We start from the raw sequence: 12,607 nt of genomic DNA, 5'->3' as shown, positions 1-12,607 counted from the left end.
GGCTCCGCCGGGACAAGAAACTGGCGGGGGGGGCCGATTCGGCCCCCCCCTGAGATCTCGAGAACGAAGCAAGATAGCGACAAGCGGTAAACGGCATCGGATACGCACGGCCAAGATCTACAATTTTTACAAAGGTCATTTTCAGGTCAGGTCAAAGATGACGTCACAGAGGTCGAAAAAGTCAAAATGGCGGCGCTAGATATGGAGAGAGTTTTTCTCGAATAACTTTCGAATTAGTCAAGATAGGAACAAACTAAGGGCATCATCGTGATCCTCTCGTCAATCCGCATCGAATGATATATATGTTGACCTCGAAAGGTCAAGGTCAAAGGTTGACCTCAGGTCACGTGACCTCGAGGTCATCATGTATATCATTCGATGCGTCTTGACGAGCTGAACACAATGAGACCATCCACGCGTCTGTATCTTGTTCCTGTACGGAGTTATTGGCCAAAAACCTTTGGTGACCTTTGATGACGTCACATGACCTCACAGCTGCCCAACAGCAAAACAGACCTCAAGGTAGTGAAGGTTGATCGTATATGAAGTCATGTATGGTATATGGGGCCATTCCGACCCGTTTTAGTGGTAAAAACAGGGAGTTGATTTTTCCCCCATTGACTTATAATGGGGAGGTCGCGAAATTGACCTGACCTTAGGTCACCGATATCAAAATTCCGAGATATACAAATTGCACATACTGGTACCCTAACTAAACCCTGAAGAGAAGAAATTGATCGGTCAAAAACTCTAGCTCTGGCGTGATTGCAAACTTTTCTGAGGTAGGGTCACCAAACCGCCTCTGGTGACCTGACCTGAGGTCAGATCAACTCAAAATTTTCAGACATGTTGCGTAGAAGCCTTTTAGGAAAAGTCAGAAAATTTGAGCTTCCTAGCTCAACGCGTTTGGGAGAAATAACCAAAAAACCTCAGGGGGGGGGCTCCTGAGGCCCCCCCCCCCGCCAGGAATAGGGTTAAAATTGGGTATCATCGGCTTCCTCTCGTCATGGGCAACACGCTCGTTTTTTCCGCGAAGCTCTAGCTCGATCAGGGGCGAAACGGCAAGGGGGTCCAACGGACACCCCCCCCCTTATACGTTCGCGGCTGGAAAAACACCAATACGGGCGAGGGTTAACATACGAGCCATGTAATAACAGACATTTACTTATGTATATCCCCACAACTACCGAACCGATTTGCTTACTGTAATTTGTGTATGGTAGTTTCATTCCTACTACCAAGTATTGGACTATTCCCAATGCATGTGGGTGGCCCCTTATGCACTTACCACGTGCAAAATGAAGCGGTTTCAGTTTTGTAACAACCAGTATAACGCCTTTTGGGGCGACTAACGGAGCGAGCGAGAGGGTGGGCCTTGCACGTGCGAAATTGTGAGGGGGTACCTCCAACTGACTTGTGCACGGCACCCTACCAACCGGTCTCTAGCGGTGTGCCAAATTTGAGCACAATCAGCCCAGCCGTTCTCGAGATCTGGAAGTGGCACCCTGCACGTGCGCACGTGCAAAATGGGTCCCAACTGACTTGTGCACGGCACCTTACTAACTGCTCCGTAACCGTGTACCAAATTTGAGCGCAATCGGTCAAGCCGTTCTCGAGATCTGGAATCGACCCCTGCACGTGCGCACGTGCAGCAGCACCCCAACTCTGGCACATGGATATGCATTGCCTAGTGGGTCACTTACACTACCTACATGCCAACTTTCAGCGCAATCGGCCCAGTAGTTACCGAGATATATCAACTATTACAAAGGTGACACCAAGGCCGTATATAGTGACACCTCTTCGCTTTGCACGTGGCACGTGCATAAGGGGTCACCCACATGCATCGGGAATAGAATAGTCCAATACTTGGAAAAAGGAATGAAGCTACCCTACAAAAGTTACCGCATGTAAATCGGTCAAGTGGTTGCTGAGATAGAAGACTCGCAAAACCGTGACCACGTCCGGCCGGCCGCCCATACTAAGAAATTTCCGTTAACTAAGGAAAGACTACGCTCGCCTCGCTCGCTCCGTAATTACAATATTTCGGTAATTGCTATGCTGATTGCGCTGAAACTTGGCTTATAAGTAGGCACCCACCAGGCAATGCATCTCCATATGTCACGGTTGGGGTGCTGCTGGACGTGCGCAGTGCGCACGTGGAGGGGTCGCTTCCCAGGCCAGAGGAACATGTGACCTCAAAATCATAAGGAAAAGTGCCATTAGAAACTGTCTATTTAGTCCTGCATATGAACTAATAGCCGTTTTCCGACGGGAACAAATACACGAATCGAAACATAGGGGAGAGTGGGGTGGGTTGTATCAGTTTTTACTCCGAGACCCATAACCTCGTAACTATCCGTGATAAACTCATAATTTCCATACCATCCCCTTCCTTGATTCTTCTGCTTTTTTGTGCAAAGTAACTTTTCCGCTACCTCTACCAGTTTTTCTTCTACGGTCTGCCGAATAGAACAATGTTTTTGATACAACTTACCCCATGGCTTGGGTGAGTTGTATCACATGGTGGGGTAATTTGTATCACTATTTCACGTTTCAGGGAGTGTGCTTGCTACTGGTTTTGAACATAACAACAACATTAAATGGGGTTAATACAATGTATAGGTATGCTCAAAGGCTTCACTTTATTAGACCAAACTTAGGTCAATGCAATCTGAACGAAACATCAACAGACTAGACGCAAAAGTGGCCCGTTAAGAGCAAAGAAGCCAACACTTTGTGCCGAAATGGAACGAGCATTGGCTAGCTACCTACAAACGCGAGCCAGGGCTTAGCTTTCGCGATCAAAAGCAACATACCCATACATACATACATACATACATACATGTTACAACATACCCCACCCGGCTCTGATACAACATGTACCTAGCCGCCATCTTGGAAAAAACATCCTCGTGCTCAAAAAACAGCGGACAGCTGGAGAAATCCGTTTTCACTCACGCAGCCTTAGAACCTACCCTCACCACCGCTACGGAGATCTTTCAAATTCGTGCACATCTAAATGCCCAAAACACACATTTTCTTGCAACTTATTTTTTTAGAATGACATTAAAAAAACATAAAATCGGCTCTCACCTCGAAACGCGTCCACTCAGCCACAAGACAGAACAGGGAAAGATGGCGCCCGGAAAACCTCGTCGGCTGGTCGTGTCGCGAGCGCCATCCATTGGATAAGTTTGGCACAATTCGCCCTGATACAACTTGGACATGATACAACTCTCCCCGCTCTCCCCTACCTGATAATTTGATAGCTAAGGCACCTGTAATCAACTAAGACAATCTAAGCTGAAAACTAGTAGCTGAAAACTGAACAAAATCAACTGTGAACCTAATTTGAGAAAATGGCACCGAATGTGACCAAATATTTATCAAGATAACCGTCTTGAAACGCATTTTATACACTTCCTCGGCACGTGCGTTGTGACTCTTTACACCCATTTTCATATTTAATCCCATTCACATCGGTCTTTTCACAGTTACGGCGCTGAGCTCACTTGCAGCATCTTAGGTAGTAATGTCAAGTTTGTGTTTACACCCTCGTAACTCAAAATGTTACTGGCCGATTTTCGTATTTCCTTGAGCATACGATTGCCTGTACATTTCTAAGTCTTCACAGACGCGAATCTACCAATATCAGCGGTAAGCAGCGCAATTCAAAGACGGGACCATCCGGCGCCGGCACAGCCTACCAGTCAAGCGGCGAATAACGGCCGGCGCCGGTCTGGCGAGATGTTTGTTTTTACACCCCCGTTACTAAAAAGTTGCGGACTGATTAGCTTATTGCTTTCAGGTAAATATGTGCAATCCAATTCTGGGCAAGTATACCAAATTTGACGTTAATATAATGATTACGGCGTGAGTTATTTGGAGAAAAAAAAAACAGAATAAAAAACTTCCACTGCGCCCTTATTCAATTCAATTCAATTCCACCCCCTTATTCAATGTTAATAAACCGTTAACACAAGTCCTCTTTTGCAGTTTCGGATATTAGACCAGGAAGCTTCATCTGACACAATACGAGATTATGATTTTGGTGTCCTCAAACTCGCAAGATATGTCAGATTTCGGTTTGACAAATCTAGCTGGCCCCAAAGCGTTCAGTGCGTTCGTCTGGAACTCGTGGGATGCGAAGAAGGTAAGACAAATGTGCGAGCATTTCTTTTATCGAATACTTAATGTTATTATTGTTATATCTATGTCCTGTTTGACGAAATTTTTCCCAGCGTTCAAAATCAAGATAGAAAACTTACATTTTGAAATATTGGCTCTGCCCCTCGTTGCATTGTTTCATGTTTGTATTGCAGTTATATTGCGTCTTGTCTGTCCCGTAGCTCAGTTGGTAGAGCTGGACTCCCGGTAGTGAGAGTCCTGGTTCGAGTAGCTGCCTGCGCCACTCGATATTTGAGCCTCCTGAGTCCTCACGGGGATGGTCATTGGTCTGCAGTTGGTGAGAGCAGACAGTCAGTTGAAGTCAGTTGAATGGGACAGGCAGTGTCCGGCTTTGATGAGCAAAAGAAACTTTGGCATCTAAATTCTACCGTTACCCGGGGTTCTGTGATCGGACGGTAGGATTCAGGGTCTACGCAACAAGCTCTGCTAGCGTGGGCTCCGGCTCTGCCAACCCACCCATTCAAACTTTCGAGCATAATTTTTTAACCCTCGCCGACACAGGAGGGTTGATGCAATCCCCCTAAGGTTTTTCGTAAATAACTCGCGGAATAAGCGGCCGATCGCAACAAAACTTTCAGTACCATCGTGTTGATCAATTAAACACCTACCTTGAATATTTCATGGCCCTGACCCAGATGATATTTGACCTGATCTACTTTTCGAAGCCATGTTTGGCCGAAAACGCGATTCGGCGTATGTCGGCTCGCATTATCCGCGCGCTTGCAGTCTTTCCGTGGTTTCAAGCGTTCAAACATGTGATTTGATGTTGCTCCCATGCATAAGGGTGGATGTCAATCCCACATGAAGGTCAGGTCAGGTCATTGACCTTTAATGACCTCGGTTCACTTTTTCGAGTTTTGCATATTTCGAGGCTAGTTTGTTGGAGCTAATTTCGAATTTAACAGCAATTTGAACATTCACGAAGTAGTTTTGGTGCCTTTGTAACATGTTACGAAGCTGTCAGAGGCGGTTGACATGTACTAGGAATACCCAGAAAAAACCCCTACTGGTTGAGCTGACCTGACCTGATCCGACCTGGCATAAATGCACAAAGAAATCATCTGTGTTCAAAACTAACATGATATTCGTGATCAGCACCCCGAAAAACCCCATCCACACTTTACGACGTTCCAACAGGTCCCGATTTTCCCGACTTTTGGGTCATTGACCTGACCTGGAAGGTCAACCGATGACCTAGGACCTTAAAATTGGGTATCATCGGCTTCCTCTTGTCACGGGCAATATGCTCGTATTTTTCCGCGAAGCTCTAGCTCGATCAGGGGCCAAACGCAAGGGGGGTGGGTCGTGCTAACCCCCCTCCCCCTTGTGCCAGCCTGTCTCGGCGAGGGTTAATGTTAACCCATTAACCCTCGCCCGCACATGCCATTTTCCCATCCTAGAACGCACATGGGGGGGGGGTTGCCACCCCCCCCCCCCCGCGCCATTTCGTTCTTGTTGGAGATAGAGCTTAGCGGTAAAGACCAAAAAAAATATTTGGTAAAAGACAAATCCAATGGTACCCAGTTTTACCTTCTCAGGTCAGTCATTGACCTTCCAGGTCAGGTCAAACTAAAAAATGTTGCTGTTTTGGGTCACCGTTGGATATCAAGTGCACCGCTTATCATATGCCGATGACGATGCCGTTTTCTGGTGCCAAGCCAGCTAGAACCTCTTTGGCACACTACCCGACCAGATTTTTGCTGCTGAGGTCATTTCAATTTTCAGGTCAAGTTAGGTCAAGGTCAATTATATGTGTTTGTATGTCTGTGTGTGTCTGTGAGTATACTGATGTGTGCACCGATTGTTTATGTGTCCATATTACATGAAATCATGATCTGAGAAACTTTTACCAAAAATGCAGTCAAAAAACTTCATAAAAAGTAAATTCCGCTTGCCTAAAACGCAATTATCTTAGATGACCTAGGTTGACCTTGACCCTGACCTTGACATCTGTACATCGTCGAACAACATGTTCCATGATATATGGGAAGTAAGACTGGCAAAAAAGGCCGAAATCAAGGTGTCAAAAGCTCACAAGGCCCATAGCCAACGCAAGATGTTGAGAATTGGCCATTTGGATCTTGACATGACCTGAAAAACAAGGTCATATCTCCGAAACCAAAAACCACAGAAACTTTAGATTTTCAGTGGACGTCAAGAAAGGATAGAGGAGCAACTATACGAAAAATCAGCCCTCTATCTCTAAAAATGTTGAGTGCAGAGCAGAAAGACTACCTTGGGGGGGGCAACCCCCCCCCCCCATGTGCGGGCGAGGGTTAAGGATACATTACTAGCAAGGAAGCTGTAAACCGAACGCCGATGTAATAAAACCTACCTTTCCAGGTAATTTATTGTCTGGGAGAAATATTAATTCAGCGTAGAAGCATTTTAATCCAGATCACTTAGTTTCAAGTCACAAGTTCAAATTAAGTTACGTTGCACCTAAATTAATTTGCTGTTTTAAGCTCTTGCAGCATTTTCGTACAATAAACTTTTTAAGTATTGCAAAAGGATTTTAAGGATGCAAAAATATGACATTCAAAATATTTTTAGACCTACTAAGATTTCTTAAATTGTGTTTCAAATCCGTGAAATCTCCAAAATGTGTTTAAGGGAAACTGCGGCGCGCAACGACAATAAACTTCGGATTGCTTACGAGCATAACGAGCATTTTTCATGTTTTATCATTCTGATCCCAAATCTAATTAGGTCAATTCACCAGACCATATTGAGTAATTCTGCCTTTAAAACTTCCTGTCGCGCTATTCTATGTTGAAATTCAGTGCACAGACATAACAGGCCAACAAAAGAATTAAGTGCAGATGCATAAGAGGCCAACAATCGGCTGGACATCTGGCGTCGCGCTACAAGTGCTCACCTATCACTTGTTCGGTGTGTTTGAACGCATCGACTAGTTAGTTACTTGGAGAGTGTCCCCATGGCCTTCCTGTTAAGATATACGTATGACCTATTTATAATTTACCCGTTTTGACCCGTGGTTCTGACCATTGTTGCTCTCGGTCCACCCGTTTGCCGATGCGCTGGTCGGCCCTGTTTCCAGGATGGCTGCCCACGCCGCGCATCTGGCACGTAGCCGACGCTCGTGGATGGCTGGATATAATGTGGCAGCCACTGTCCGCAAACCTGCACAACGGAGAGACGCCTGTCATTTCCAGGTCAGAGAGCAACGGCAAACACTACAGGCTCTAAACATAAGCTTTGCACTAGGGTGGGTGAGGGGGTCTTTCCGGCCACACTCGCCAGTGTTTTGCGTGTTGAAAAAGTGAACGCGGCGCATAACACAAGGTGTCCTGTTAATTTTTATCTGGAAAGTGTATGACCTGACATGGCTATAAGGACAATATCCCAGGGCACACTAATTTGTGTGCCCTGGGATGTAAAATAAGTATATCTTTTTTTATTCCACCAAATCGAATAATTGTCCCAGCCAGGTAATGCAGTTTGCAGACTTAGCTATTTAGCTGCTATGCCATCCCGTGTAGCAGACTCCACCTGTCGTATCTGATTCTCGTCTGTGCGGTTTGGCTGCAGACTGCCGGTGGACCGGTTCGCCTTGGAGGTGCTTCATAGAGAGGGCTCCGAGCACGTGGCCAGTCGCGGAGAGACCACGGGCACGCGCTGGACGGTGGCACGGCCACTGTGGGGCGCCGCGTACGAGCTCCTGCTGTGGGTGCAGATTGCTGGCGTGCAGTTCCCCTGGGCTCAGTACAGCGTGCGCGCCAAACTCGGCTGTCCGGACGGCCAGCAGCGCTGCGCTGCCGACGGCGCAGGTAAGACACTAATGACGCAGCGGACGGCGCAGGTAAACCACTAATAACGTAGCCGACGGCGCAGGTAAGAGTCGCAGGTTAGACACAGATGACGCAGCGGACAGCGCTGGTAATTTACACTAGGGTGACACTCATGACACTCATGGCACACCGGACGGCGTGGGACGCCAATGAAGTCCCAGTTATCGGTTGAATTCACATTGGCTCCAAGACCATTTCTTTGGCGAATTTGGGAATCGATGCCTATAACTATCTTAATTTGATTTTGATTTCATAAAGGCATGTTGGTCGAATACAAATAAATTATTTGTTGAACGTGGCCTTAATAACTATCCAATTTTCGCTTCATTGTTGGCTTTTTTACTAGCCGTAGCATGATGTACCCAAGCTTACGATAAATTAGTTTGCTGTCGGCGATAGGTATTAGCGCTGGCGGCGCACCGTGGGCGTCATTACACACCAGAGCATACCCATTAGGCCATTGAGCGTGTCAGGCTCGTTACTGGGCAGCCGCGCGGCGATTCAATTACCAATAGCGTGGAACGATCGCCGCGCCTGTGCGACCCTGTGCTGATGGATGCACATGTCCTTCGGCTAGGGGCACCACAGTTATATGTTGGGTGAGGTAAATGACAACTGCTGCACAGAAACAATGCAGTTTGTGACTTCTATGCATATTCCTATTCATGTAATTGAAAGTTTCCCGATTAACTCGGGACTTACTTTTCATAAAAGCTTGATGACAGCAATAAGCGCAAAAGCATGCACTACGCTACACGGTACATATTTCACAGCATACATGTGCCTCTGTTTAAAGGGCTGTTCGACTGGATATCACTACTGCCTAAGGGACGCTACCTCATTTTGCTATGTTGCTGTCCATGTCTACCTAACGGTGATATATGATTAAGTTCTTAACCCGCGCCCTGATGGGGTCTGCCGAGCAACGCGGTCTGATGGGGGGGGGGCATTTTGCCCCCCCCCCCTAAGATCTCGAGAACCACGCAACATAGCGACAAGCGGTAAACGGCGTTGGATAGCCCCAACGGGGAACTAACTTGTGACGCAATTTCATTGACCTGGGTCAAACCGATTACGTCACAGTTCAGGTCAAAGGTCGAATTTTCACCATTTACAGGCATTTCAAGAAATGCGTTGTAAAATCGAGTAAAATGCATTTCATTGAAAATCATAGATGGGGAAATGTTCTTAAAACACATATTTTGCTATTTCAGGTCACTGATACCAGGTCAGGTCACAGAGGTCAGGTCACTGGGGGGGGGGGGGTCACAATATGAAAGTATCGTGTGATACATACATGTTTTATGGTCCATTTTACATGACAAATGCGATTATGTGGGTCAGGCAGACTTTTGGGCCAGCTTAGTTCACGTTTTTGTCAAGGTCAGGTCAAGGTCAGGTCAAGGTCAGGTCAAGGTCAGGTCAAGGTCAGGTTAAGGTCAAGTCAAGGTCAGGTCAAATAAGGTCAAATTTCAAAGTTGATATTTTTGCATAAAATGGGTATCGATTCGATGCAGCTCGCCACAGGGCGTTCAATGGTGTTCTCCGTTTTGCGCTACGAGGTCTAGAATTGCCAAAAATTGAGTTCAAAAATTTGACGTAATCAATTTTTAACAGTTTTTTTCGCTGTAACTTGGCCAAAAAAAGAAGTATCGATCTAAAATTTGGTATGTATATCGAAGAGCGCAGGGACTATCACATATATACTGGATTTTCAAAATTCGAATTTTTTTTTGGATTTTTTAGTTTTTGTAAAAAAAATCATTTCTTTATTTTTGGGGGTCAAAATCCCAAAATTTCGAAAATCCGACATAGCAGTTTTGTAGCGCCGTCTTTTCTCTACATAACCACATAAAGAACTTTAAAATTGCTTGTTAACTGTAGAATTGGTGAGCGTTTCAAAATGTCATGTTTTTTGCTCATTTTTACTCGAACATGACCTCAGTTTGACCTCAATAACTCCTGACCTGAGGTGACCTGTGACTTGAAATTTTGTGTGAAGGTGTCAAATTGATGCCCGGTAAGGTACGTACCCAAAATTTGGCGGCGCTGCGCGCCGCCGTTTTCTCGCTATTAACGAAAAACCATAGGGGGGGCCAAAATGGCCCCCCCATCAGGGCGCGGGTTAAGGTTTTTTTTCTTCAAAACTGTGAAGATTTACTTACGTGCGTTTGATTATTCAATCCGATGATGCAACTGTTTCATGTTGATGTTGGCATCGAATTTTATCCCAGATTCGCAATTTCATTCCAAATATCTGCTATAAGCAGCGAATATTTAACAATGCCAAGACTTATAGTAAGACATTTTCGTCATTTGTGGAAGCGTCTCTGATCTCTGGCGTTCATTTTGCCTCTGCGTTGTCCAAGCGATGTTACTACGGTGTTCCTTCCTCGCCGGTGTTGGAGTGACTATGGCGTCCCTCCTTCGCCAGTGTTCGAGCTGCCCGATGTGCTGTTGTCGTCCTGGGACAGCGCAAACAATACGCTGACGGCCAACTGGTCGATGACATCACATGGCTGGCGCGTGCCTGAGTTTATGTTCTCAGTGGTTGTCAGCGAAGCTGGGTCGGGGATCACCAATCAGGTGAGAAAGACAGTGCTGTTCAACGATTTCAAATGCTTAAAATACATCTCAAATTGCAATTAGTTAACGCAAGCTCTAGCATGTGTGCTTAATTATCAGTTGCATGCAATTCAGATGCATTAACGCTTGACAGCGTGTGATGGGTTTTCGTCAGATAATCAGCTCGTCAGTGACCGGGCGGGATATGCCCAACCTGGCCAGCGATCAGGATTATGAGGTGTTCATTACACCTGTGGTACCTGAGCTCACGTCGCCCCCAACCTTTCATCGTAAAGTTGTGCTTGGTAAGTGATTATGCTAGATTGCATATACTAGAGTACGTGGAAGGGTGTTTTCAGCGGTTGTGCGGAGCGTTATTGAGATTTATTTAGAACTGCCAGCTGCGAGTGTTTAGTGGACAGTCAATGGCCGCCCCACACTGGAACTCGCATGCGGGTTGCGGGTTTGTGGGTTTTGAGTTTGCGTGCATAATACTAATTCACAGAGTGACAAGACCGTTCCCTTATGATAACTTCATGAATGCAGTGAACCCGGTACACCGTCAGAATCTTACATATAGTCGCAATACCAGCGCAACGAACCAAAATTCGACTCAAACGAAAAACCCGCAAACCCCGCAGAACTCGCAGACCTCGCAGCGAGGAAAATCGCAAGTTGACTCAAAATCAACTTTTGGAATGCGATGCAAGGTCGCTCTCAAGCTAAAAACATGCAGACTCGCTTGTTAGATGGTAGTGTGGGTCAATCAGCTTAGATTGCATTATTTGATTTTGAAGAAACCCGAAAATCCAAAAACTCGCAACCCGCATGCGAGGTCCAGTGTGGGGCGGCCTACTCGTGCCGTGCCGAGGGAGGGGTGCTTGGACATACCCTCTGTGATTTTATTTGCAGATATCTCAAAATTGGCGGCGCGGCGCGGCGCAGTTTTTGGTACACCTGTTCATGCATCCTTTTGGCACATGTCTAAATTTCAGATCCAAGTCACCCAAGGTCAGATCATCAGTTCACGTCAAGTGACCTCTCCTAAAAAAGTTTAAATGCTCGTAGCTACATCGAGTGACCCATTCTTATGTCCCCGATATCTTGCTATTGTTATTTTATTCAGGCCTGTCGCCATAGGCGATTATATGAAGGGTCATGAAGGGTCGATTATATGAAGGGTCATGAAGGGTCCCCAGCAGTTTTTTTTTTGTTGCAATAATGTATGATAGAGACGGGCTAGAGCGATGAAACCACCTTACATGTGTTCACCTCGACGAAACGGATCGACTGATATGCGATATGACCTTTTCCGGTCAGGTGATAATCTTGTCTTGACCTGAGGTTAAATTTTGAAAACTTTTTTTTAGTTTTTGCTCTCTCGAGGCTAAGCTGTTGGTCCCAAGTCGAATCTGAGAGCTTGCTACAGAAAGAGCGTTAAAAAGGTTTTTGAATGCGCTTTTCTGTGGCGCTGTAGATCTATTGTTTCCCCAGTTATGCACCGATGTTCCATGCTGTATCAGGCAGCATTTTACCTTTGATAACCCTGGTCACGTAACCGTTGACCTGAGGCCAGTTTTACTAACAGAAAAATAGCCGCCTGCCGGAATTTTTTGCTTAAAAGCCGCCTCACATACGGAGCGTAAACGGTAAAGCCCTACTACTATATTAACTACGTGCCCATCGCGTTTACGCTCCGTATGTGAAACGGAAACATTTCGGCAGGCGACTTTTTCTGATGGTAAAACTGGCATCTGATCTATAAAAAAAATGACTGCAGTATTATCGTCGTGATTTTGGACGCTTTTAAAACCGGCCCTGCGCGGTTTTAATAAAGGTGGAAACACTCAACAAGTGTTTTGGGATTATTTTAATAGGCATTTCCCGTAGCTCAGCTGGTAGAGCGTTGGACTCCCGGAAGTGAGAGCAGAATCACCGCACACTCAATAACCAGTTATAGGAATAAGGAAACATACTAAAGCATGAGAGTAATTTACGTGAAGCTCATCCCGCATTTCATTAAACTTTCAGCCGTTGAC

General features: G+C 45.9%; 1 protein-coding gene across 1 annotated transcript in view; it reads left to right on the top strand.

The window, feature by feature from the left end:
- Positions 1-7,191: 7,191 nt before the first annotated feature.
- Positions 7,192-12,607, top strand: part of LOC122368390 — a 30,497-nt gene continuing 25,081 nt past the window's right edge. Inside the window, exons 1-4 of the mRNA XM_043342288.1 lie at positions 7,192-7,367; positions 7,744-7,982; positions 10,438-10,589; positions 10,744-10,873. Of these exons, the coding sequence (XP_043198223.1) occupies positions 7,228-7,367; positions 7,744-7,982; positions 10,438-10,589; positions 10,744-10,873 (661 nt within the window). The 5' untranslated portion in view covers positions 7,192-7,227. The remainder of the gene's footprint in view (positions 7,368-7,743; positions 7,983-10,437; positions 10,590-10,743; positions 10,874-12,607) is intronic.

The sequence above is a fragment of the Amphibalanus amphitrite genome, unplaced genomic scaffold, assembly GCF_019059575.1.
Source record: "Amphibalanus amphitrite isolate SeventyFive unplaced genomic scaffold, NRLGWU_Aamphi_draft 000944F_arrow, whole genome shotgun sequence".
In the NCBI taxonomy this organism is placed as follows: Eukaryota; Metazoa; Arthropoda; class Thecostraca; order Balanomorpha; family Balanidae; genus Amphibalanus; species Amphibalanus amphitrite.
The sequence above is the reverse complement of the archived record's forward strand: the minus strand, read 5'-3'. Positions and strand labels throughout refer to the sequence as shown.